Genomic DNA, 9,897 nt, shown 5'->3' with positions numbered 1-9,897 from the left:
CCTATTGGTGTTACGAAACAGGATCCATAGCATCTCCACTGCATCTCGCATGCACCAACCATCAAGCATGATAAGCCGAACATCTTTCGCAAGAAAGACCTCGAAGAAGTCCAATGCATAGCAATAGACTCTAGTAAACATTATCCTCGCAAGCGTAGATCTTTCGCAAGAGACCTTTCTTGACGGTAGGCTGCATATCGCAATATGAAGCTAGAAAAGGGCCGCATATGCAAGTTTTCGCAAGCACCAATTCTACCCCTTATGAGTTGGTACCACACTTGCGCACATGCGTTCATAGGCAGACTAAATGACAGACCGAACGTCCCTCGCAAGAAAAACCTCGGAGCAGTCAAATACAAAGCAGTAGTCTTTAGTAAATACCACGTTTCTCGCAAGCACGGATCCTTCGCAAGAAACACCATCGCAGTCCGTGCGTCAGTCGCCGCTGTGTTGCGGAGCCGGATTGTCAAAGTTACATCAATTCTAATACGAGATTGCAAGTGTCAACAGTCGTGTGTGCTCGCAAGACTCGCAAGACAGGCATTAAGACCCATGGCAGGTGGTGGGCATGCTCTGTAGCAATATATAAAGCCCCTCATCTCACCTCTCAACGACAGATTCCCAGCAACATTTACACACAATCCCTGAGCAGAAGATTCAAAGCACCGAACAATATCTACAACTAGGATTATCCTCACACGCACTTATCCTACCACCCTCGACGACATCAGCAATCCAACCCAACCAAAAAGAATCATGCGTTTCTCCATCCTTACGGCCTTGAGCATTGCCGCGTTGGCCACCAGCGCCGCAGCAGCCTGCGACGGCGGCCACCATTCTGGAGACCCTTGTGCCGCCGGCAATGTCGGTGACAAGGGATGTGGGCCAGGTGCTGATGGGAATGTCGTATGTCCACCAGACCGGAAAAGCAACTTCTAATCCAACGAGAAAGTTGCTAATACTCTCTTTTAGCTCCAGTGCTCTAAGACTGCAGGTGGTCCCCAATGGGTGATTGTTCAGAGGTGCAATGGGAGAGGCTGCTCGAACTGCAAGTGCAATTAGTAAGCCTGTCTTACGTTGGCTTGAGTAAAAAGAGGCCGTTCTCTGGGAGATGGTAGGGGCAGGGAAGATTGTGAGTGGTTGGTAGGTAGATATTACACTCGTTTATCTGGTAGAGGACGTATGATCGGGTTCATCTGATAGGTCCATAAAAGAAATTTTGTCCTATGATTGTCCGTAGCCAGAGTACAGGAATCATTGTCTAGAAATCTTTAGAGTTTCTTAAAGCTTGCGCAGTCCCTCCTGTCCACTAGCCATGACTTTGATCCCGATTTCAACAGTACACCATGACAGTCCCAAGGCTTCTAATTGGTACCATTTGCCTTACTCTGCTTTTTCCAAAGATTGTAGCCGACGACGGCTGCAAATCGACTTGTCCCGATCCTTTCCCACCTGGTCACGGTAACATAGGTGATGCTTGGTGAGCTATAGGCAATAAGGCTTCAGGAGCGTACATCTCGGACCTGGTCACCAATTTGGAGGTGCCGACCAAACTAGATGGAGTGCACGGAGTTCGTGTAATCAACTCAGCTCTAGACAACTCTGTGAGTATTGAAAACAACTGGAACAAAATCATGGAGTTTTCCAGCTATCAACAAGCAATCTGCAATGCTTGTCTTGCGCGGAATATTTCAGACCCATTAGACATCAACCCTGTAACCCAAGAATTCCAAGTTTTGCTTGCTGCGTATCTCTACCCGTCAGTTACTAAGGGGTGAGCGATTTACTCCAAGTCAGGGTGATATCCTGACGAAACCTAGGCCTAGCGACATTTGCTCTGCTAAGGGAGTCAATGGTGCCTTCTTGAGAGCTATTACCAGGATAATCAGAGCTTTGTCGCACTTCCGACAAATGTCGTTAACATAAGAGACATGCTAAGACTCAAATGTCTGTCTGAATATGGATTATTGACGACGTCTTCTAACATTACCTATGTAGATTGGGATAATTCCGACCAGGAACTCAGTATCCTTACCGAGAATCTCAGCTCTGACGGCCGTTCGATGGGTGAGGACATGAACATCAATATTTCGTGTTGAATGTCTTGATAGGCTGACCGTGTGCCACCTCCAGACATGAAAGAGCCTCCCTATCAGCGGTGGGCCAATACCGAATGCCACTGCAACGGGACTGGTATCATACCTCAACATATCTACCGAGATACCGTCATTACTCTCAGCAGCGCCGTACCCGACTACGGTATATACGTGGAATGTTACAACGCTGAACATAGCCCGATGTACACATCAGATATTGGTACGACCTGGCATATAGATACCCGTAATGCTTCCATGGCAATTAGCCTGACGCTGTTCAACTGACGTCAGCCATAGTAAAGATACAAGACAGCTATTGCTACTTTGATGCCAAGGATTGTCCTGAGTTAGGAGTGACACCAGCTGATTAAGTATATCCTTAAGAATTCTACCTGCGTCATAGTGGTGGTGTAGCTGTATCACTTTAGGTCTCTCACAAAGAGATAGTAGACAACGTACACTTTCGTTATACCCGGTGACCTGCACCGTCTTCTGCTTCAGAGAAGCAACAACGAAGTCGTTATAACGTCCAAACATCTATTTCAGAAAGAGCGATAGAAAGGTGTTCCTTGGATCAAGGCACTTCATCCCCTGAGGTTACTGCCGCAGCTGTACAAGACACGGCCAGCGGTTTAACCTCTTTACAAAAGGCAAAAATTAAAGAACATTTAGTAAAACATTAAGTCAGTAAACAAGTAATCTAACGACCTCTCTATTACAGCCAACCTGAATCCATGATATATATGTACTATACGCAGCTCCTCACCAGCCCCATTCTCTATCCAACAGGGCCGAAAGGCAACCTCCTAACGGAGCAATTTACTGCTCGACGTCAGGCATGCCACATAGCCTTGCCCTTTGCTTCAGCTCCAAAACAGCGCCAGCGAAGAGACAGATCTCTAGGCGGCGCGCGTGATTGGAGTCGGAGAGGAGAGCGGTATGATTTAGGATAAGTTATACTACATAGTCTCCGGAACCTAGAGCAATTCTCAGCTCAAAGGCGCGGTAGGTGATTTCTTAGCCAACAATTCCTTCCGAGCTTTCTCCACGCCTATGTTCATGAACTGGAGTCGAATGGCGGCGACAGGATCTGCATCGAGAAAGGCTTGCTCGGTAACCGCTTTCCTGTCCTTCTCTGCCTTCACGCGTTCGGACTCGGCGCAAACAGTTGCGACAACGCGCTCGCACTCGGCGCGAACGGCTGCGAGCTTCTCTACTGCTCTTTTTAATCTGGCTTCCGCGCGTATGGCGCGATCTGTTGCAGAAAGTTCTTCGTACTTGGCGGCTTGTTCTGCGGAGGTGGCGTCTCCGGCCAGTCTCCCGAGCTTTAAGAACCATTTTGAGAGTTTCGTTAGCGTCGCATCTATAGCTGGGCCAATCACGGACTGTACATAGGTGAAGGCCGTCTGGACCATAGGTGACTCCCAGACGTTACCGGCTGCAACATGTATAGACACGAACGCTGCGATAAGCACCGTAACGATTGACGCGAGGAGGTGAACCCAGGCTGAAGACGCTGCGCCTGATAGGCCGGTTAGATAGTATTCGAAGTGCTTTAGGAAGATTGCTGACATCTTTGGTTAGATTGAATAGTAACAATATGTTAAGCTGAGTATAGTTGTGAATCAGTCTTTGTTTAGGGAATGCAGATTTGCTGCGTTTATGCGACAACTGCGAGCGGTTCTTGTATCAATTAGCATATATGCTAGTAGAAGGCAATTATTGAACATTAGAATAAAACTTTGTCGTAAAGTCGTGGAAGAACAATGGAATTTGCATTTCAAGGACAGGCCTTTGTTAAGGTCTTTCTAGCAGCAGCATATTTTACAAAAGTATAAAGCGCATTATGGCCATTGCTATTGTCATTGTCTTCTATGCGCATTGTTGGCAATTATAGAAATCGTCTTGTGACGGAGCATGAGAGATTGCTTGTGGGGCGACCGGTCGCCAACGATGAACCTAGTAGAAGTCTTTCAGCCTTGAGTGCACTTCTTTTCTGCAAATGGGGCAATTTACGTCGTTCTAAAATGCCTCTGCATACTTCCAGCTGGACATGTCGGTCGCCTTGGGCATTGCACCTCCGTACACTTCAAGCACCTCGGTCATGATCTGCTGCTAACACTCTAAGGTTTTCACCAGGATTAGGAGTATGTTCGAGAAGACAGCTAAAGATGTGTTCGTAGCTGCTGAGACAATGTGAGATGCTGTGTTGCCCATGTATGTCAACGTGAGCATGTCATCGTTCTTCTCACGCTGCTCCCTCATCATCTTTACTAGTATATTCTCGCATGCAATCAACTCACCTGCATCGTTCCATAGCGACGCTCAAGAACTGGCTTCCAGTCTTAGAAATTAAGACGTCATGGGCCAACTCGTAGTCTCCTCGAATAGTAATAGCTAGGCTGTTCGAAGTATTTAAGATATTGAAAAAGTACACTTTGAGAAAAAGTGGAGGATGACAGGTTCGAAAGCGCTAGCCCCACGAGATCATTTGCATACTGTAAATCTCCGACAGGCCCAATCAAATATTCCCCTTCCCCATCTACGGCGCAAGGGCAAAGGCGCGATCTGGAGCGCACACTTGCAAGAGGAACAATGAAAGATGCTTGTCGAAATGCGGCGAAAGACGCCACTCCTGACATCAAAGATCAATTCATTCTCGGCACTGGTCAGCATTAGCCTACTTCGCATAAAGAGAAAGCAAATAGTCCTGAAAAGAAGATTGTCTCCGTGAAAACTGGGAAGAATACTCTTTGCCAAGCATATGCAGCTTTGTGGCGCAGATGGGTCAAATCTCGTAGACACGATTGATGTAGCCTACGTAAGTCTGCAGGTGATGACTCGGGATCACACAAGACACAGGTGCTAAGAATATCTTTTCGGGCTCTTTGGCTGCAGCGTAGCGTTCGATGTCAGCGTTTAAAAGCAATGATCTGCGCAACGAGAACGGAGCCGCATAGATCAGCGGTTTCGCGAAAACACCACGACGACGATGTGATGTCAGGCTTCTTAATTTGTTTTGCGGCGTTGTATGATGAAATGCTCGTTGCCTGAAGCAGCCTTCAAATCGGTTGTAGGATCCTAAACACCTGTTTCCAGCGGAGTATGTGATCGTCATAGTGTTATCGAAGTTTGCATACGCCAAGTGGCAGTGCCACTCTTTCCCAAAATTCTCTCCAGGTGCTGTGCCACAGCATTCTCGCGCTCCATCGTCATGGACGCTTTAGCTGGCGTTATGATCCTCGAATATCGACAAATCGTAATTCTGTTCAGGAGACTGCCTGCATCGAAAACCATACTAAAAGTAGTCTAATTCTAAGGGGATAATGTACTGTATTCTGCTGTAGACCGCACATGAGGCGCAGCAAAAGGGGTTCGACGACAGAGTAAGCCATTGAAGATATAAAAATACCGTCACTTCCTGTTCATATGTCTCCCTACTAAGTCACTACTCCTCCAACAAGTTTCCAAGTTCCTCAATAGAGAAAGATCATACCACGTCCCTTCATCTCTTGTTCAGACAATCCATATTCTCCGCTATGAAATACCTCTCTTGTGCCCTCTTCGCCTCCGTGGCTATTGCCGGGCCGCTTCTGTCCCGTGCGCCTCCCAACAGCGATGTAGTTAGTCGTTGCGAGAACGCGGTCAATTGTGAGACATATCATGACGACAATGGCAAGCTCAAAGTTCGCTTCAAGGAAGGCCAAGAGCCCGGGACCGACGCCTACAATCAGCTTCACAAATTCCGCAAAGTTAAACGTGACGGTGCATCTACCAGCGTGACTCTTAGCGACTCAACCATATGGTGGGGTTGCGACATCGATGTTATTCAAACTCTGGATCATATTGGTGATATATGCAAGACCTCGGGCTCGTGCGTGACAAGTGAGCCCTGGACCACTGATGTGAAGTATGTGGATCCTGGAGACGTTCAACCCGAATCCGACGTCTTGAAAATCAGCGCCACAGGACATTACCCCCCATGGTTGCGCAATGGTATCGTTGAAGCGGTGAAGGCGACATATTCCGCCGATGGTGTGATCGATTCGCAAACTACAGAATACTCTGCAATTACTGGGCCCAGTGATTACATGGGCGGGCCAAAAGTATCCATGCAGCAATGCAAAACATCGAAAGCACCCCAAGAAATTGATATAGGGTTTTTTTCCGCTCCCAATATTATGGAGGCTACTATCCAAGTCATTGTGACCGTCGAACAAGTGGAGAACGGATTTTGCTCTAAAGGTCTGCCACTTGCAGCCGCCGTCACTTCAGCTTTTGGGGCATGGGGTGCTGGCATTGCAGCTATATTCGGAACAGTCTCTGCAACATGTGGATTGTAGCTGACTCCTGACGTGTTCTAGAAACATCGCGTGGCTGTTGAAGCGGACATTCGACATGTAAGATATTTCGTGGCTTTGGAAGCGCAGTTTCGAAATGTACTTCTAGCTTGTGTTATACTGACTTGCGGGTTGTGTTAAATACCTCACTTCTCAAGTATCACTCGTTCGTATCAGTAAAAAAAATAAAGAGACGCTGCCCAAGTGATTACCTGTCTTGATTGGAAGTAGTTTCGCAATAATCAGTTGCTTTAGACAGTTCAAGCGCTGCATCATGGTACTCTCGCAGAACATCGCATCGCCAAAATCTCGTGAACTGGGCATACATGTACCTCTCCCCTCTTTCAATTCTACGATAAGTATTAAGCAGGACTCGACGACTCCGGCCCATTACGATGGACTTGTGGGCAGAAAAAGCAGTCTCACTTGAGGAGATGCTTGACTTATCTGTTGAAAGGGCAGTATATCGTGAGACACTTGAGCTTGTGAGCCGCGGGGTAGATATTGAGACCAAAGTGGGATAAGTAACCCTGGTAATTGGAGAATGTTGAGAGCGATATAGCGGTTCTAACAGGTACTGATGAGCCTTGTCTAGTTGTGCCGGTTCTTAAGAAGAGACTTTTTACTTAGAAATCCAAGGCCAAGAAAGAATGCTCGCGTGAGATTGATGAAGATAATAAAGATCTGTGCGGATCGATGGACGGTTTTGGCCCAGAGGCAGGGTCGGGGTAGTAACAATGGAGGCCATTGAAATTGCGCTTGGGGAGGAAGAAGTCTCGTCGCCCAAAAGCATGAAAGAGGACTTAGAAGCAAGATTCGCATTGCTCTGAGTAATTGCAGCAGACCTGGAAGGCGCTGGAGGAACCATAGAAGTACCAGAATGAGGTCCCACATTGGTAGAGAGATCACAATCGGAAGCAGATGGGGAAGACTCGAGGCCAACACTTGCGGGCCCTACTAATGTTGAGCCCTCTAGGTTTGTGGACGGCAAGCCAGACGGTACTGCATCATTTGCCGAATGTTCTGCAGTAGGCGCACTGGGCTCAGGAAGACTGTCGTTATCAGGCAGAGGATAGATAATCGTACTGTATATGACAGGAGGCTGTGTTTGACCTTCCGGAGGATAACTAGCATCAGGTGAAGGATAGTCGACAAGAGTACTGACTTGGGCCTGTATTGGTAGATCCTGACCTGGTCCATTATTGGGCGTACCTCCATTCTCAGCAGGGACGTTTTCGGGCGAGTCTTGTTGATTCGGGGGGCCAGTATCTTGCTCTGAAGCTGGAGGCATCGGCACTGCACCTATCCTGGGGTTGCTATCTGGAGACCCTCCATCTGTTGGTCTACCGGTGCAGGACTGCCACCAGAAGAACCCCCTTTGACCTCGTATGTGATCTCTACTCCATTGAGTCCTGCTATCGCTGTGGTCACTTTCGCTGCAGAATTCACTTCACCCGCCCAGAGAAAGCCTGGCTGACAAGCTTGAGCACTGCCAAGCGACCCTTCATAGACTTCATATACATTGTTCTCTCCATTGGGTCCTTGCGCTGCCGTTGTGGCTTTACCCCAGGATAGTTGATTGCGCCAGGCGAGCCTTCTTTGACTTCATATATAACGTTTTAACCTTTGGATTCATATACCATTTCTTCTCCTTTGACTTCATACACAATCTCTTCTCCATCGGGTCCTTTTACCGCTTGCGTGACTTTTGCTGCAGACGGCGGTGCAAGAGGACTCGCCGGTACGGCTGCTTCACCTGCGTAGGGGCGAACTGGTGGATATTCCTGCGCAATCTCGCTTTCTTCCACTGTAGGCACTTCTTCTCCGATCTTTCCTGCTGCAGGCTGGGGTTGGCCTTGGGGATTCCCAAACTCCGCTCCTGCCTTGTTCTCAGCGACTGGCTGGGCTGGTGCTCCTCCTTTTTCTGGCGGTGGGACGCCAGTCTCAGCTGAGCCTTGTAGATCTTGTTGGCCCACGGTCTCCGGTCTCTTCTGAAGTTCGGCTCTCCCAGTCTCTTTCGCAGGAACGACATTATTAAGACTGACCAACTGCTTCGTCTTCAAGGAAGCGCCAGGCTCGGGTAAGGTCTGGGTCATTGTAGATGTGCTCTTGATTGTGACTTGTATCTCCGCCCTTCTATTTGTTTTCTTCACAATGTACGTGATGACGTGCTTGTAGAGGCGGTAGGTGTACCCGCTATCAGCCTTGTTGGCTGGCCCGCTGACGAGCTGAGGAGATTCTGCCGACCAAGTCTGATGCTCGGAGCCCATGGTATGAGGGCCATTGACGAGCTTTGTGACGACCTTTTTGTCGTAGAACTCCCATTCCCAGAAAGGCGCAATGTATTGACTTGTTGTGCCATATTCAACAGTGGTGGATGTGACAGGTTCCGAGACATTGGTGACTATGAAGGCTTCGCAAGAGTCGCAGGCGGAGTACTGAAATGGGTAGACCCATGATGGGGTTTGTATGGTGCATTCTGCGGCGACTGGCGCTGTTGCTCCTTCGGTTGTGATCGTCCTTGTGAAGACACCCCAGGACCAGCCCAGCCGAGTTAGGGACAGGACAGAGAGAAGGCGACCAGATAACATGTTTAGCCGTCGTTACAACGGCGGTGCCTGATTCCCAACTTCTGAGCATTGTCTCGACGCAGCAAATATCCTGGAAATCAGTGTGAGAGCGCATGACCAAAGCGACGGGATGATGATGTGGCACTGAGGTACTCATACTTTGAGGTTCCATCTCCACTGAGGATGGATCAATAATCAATGTTGAATGAGCGAGACCCGCTAGAACAAGCTATGATTTATTGCCTACGACTCCAAGATTGGCACGACGCGATTTGTGTGATTTCTGGTAGAGTTGGAATATTGAGCCGTAGCTGCAGACTGTGAATGAGATGTATTACGTGCTACTTGGTCGAGTATCTATGCACTACATCCATCTCCAGGAAGATCGTGGATTCAGCAGATCGCAAAATTCATCCTGACGACATAGGCTCAGGACGCGGTCTCCCTTAGAAGAGTCCTGGTAGTGAACATTTCCTTCGCATCAATGATCGTGATCCTAAATTTCGCCTCGAAGTCAGCTTCTACGTTGTGGCTTAGCATGTAATTGACTTAGTACTTTGACGTCTCTATCTTAGCGTCAAAACTTGAAAGCTCAATATTCATGATCTATCCTAGCTCTTCGGATGTATAGAAGTAAGTCCGAAGAGCCGGAAACATCTTACTGAATGAGAGTATGCAGTTCTAGTGGCAGTCTACATTGGTGCTATTAATGAAGCTGTTGAGATTAATTATGCCATGAACGCAGATCCATTAAAATCGTCTGTATGAAAAGCGAATGGCACCTCTCCCTCCTCACAAGCCCACGAGCCAACTCGCCCAACATAAACCTCGCCATGACCCTCCCTTCCCCTTCCCCTCCCCCTCCTCCTCCTCCCTCCCCTTTTATCACGC

At 48.2% G+C, this 9,897-nt stretch overlaps 3 protein-coding genes across 3 annotated transcripts; 1 reads left to right on the top strand and 2 right to left on the bottom strand.

The window, feature by feature from the left end:
* Window positions 1-3,085: 3,085 nt before the first annotated feature.
* On the bottom strand, window positions 3,086-3,670 carry KY384_008061 (uncharacterized protein; the record flags this gene model as incomplete). The annotated part of the gene is made up of 2 exons (XM_044816550.1): window positions 3,086-3,502; window positions 3,572-3,670. The coding sequence occupies 2 exons, from the start codon at window positions 3,668-3,670 to the stop codon at window positions 3,086-3,088; spliced, it is 516 nt and encodes a 171-aa protein (XP_044666600.1).
* A 1,640-nt stretch (window positions 3,671-5,310) lies between these two features.
* Window positions 5,311-6,439, top strand: KY384_008060 (uncharacterized protein; the record flags this gene model as incomplete). The annotated part of the gene is made up of 3 exons (XM_044816549.1): window positions 5,311-5,355; window positions 5,444-5,482; window positions 5,561-6,439. 3 exons carry the CDS (start codon window positions 5,311-5,313, stop codon window positions 6,437-6,439), a joined length of 963 nt encoding a protein of 320 aa, XP_044666599.1.
* A 1,616-nt stretch (window positions 6,440-8,055) lies between these two features.
* Window positions 8,056-8,893, bottom strand: KY384_008059 (uncharacterized protein; the record flags this gene model as incomplete). Its single annotated transcript, XM_044816548.1, has 2 exons — window positions 8,056-8,840; window positions 8,890-8,893. The coding sequence occupies 2 exons, from the start codon at window positions 8,891-8,893 to the stop codon at window positions 8,056-8,058; spliced, it is 789 nt and encodes a 262-aa protein (XP_044666598.1).
* Window positions 8,894-9,897: the final 1,004 nt, after the last annotated feature.

This window comes from Bacidia gigantensis (genome assembly GCF_019456465.1).
Source record: "Bacidia gigantensis strain McMullin 20006 chromosome Unknown contig_283, whole genome shotgun sequence".
Lineage (NCBI taxonomy): Eukaryota > Fungi > Ascomycota > Lecanoromycetes > Lecanorales > Ramalinaceae > Bacidia > Bacidia gigantensis.
The sequence above is the reverse complement of the archived record's forward strand: the minus strand, read 5'-3'. Positions and strand labels throughout refer to the sequence as shown.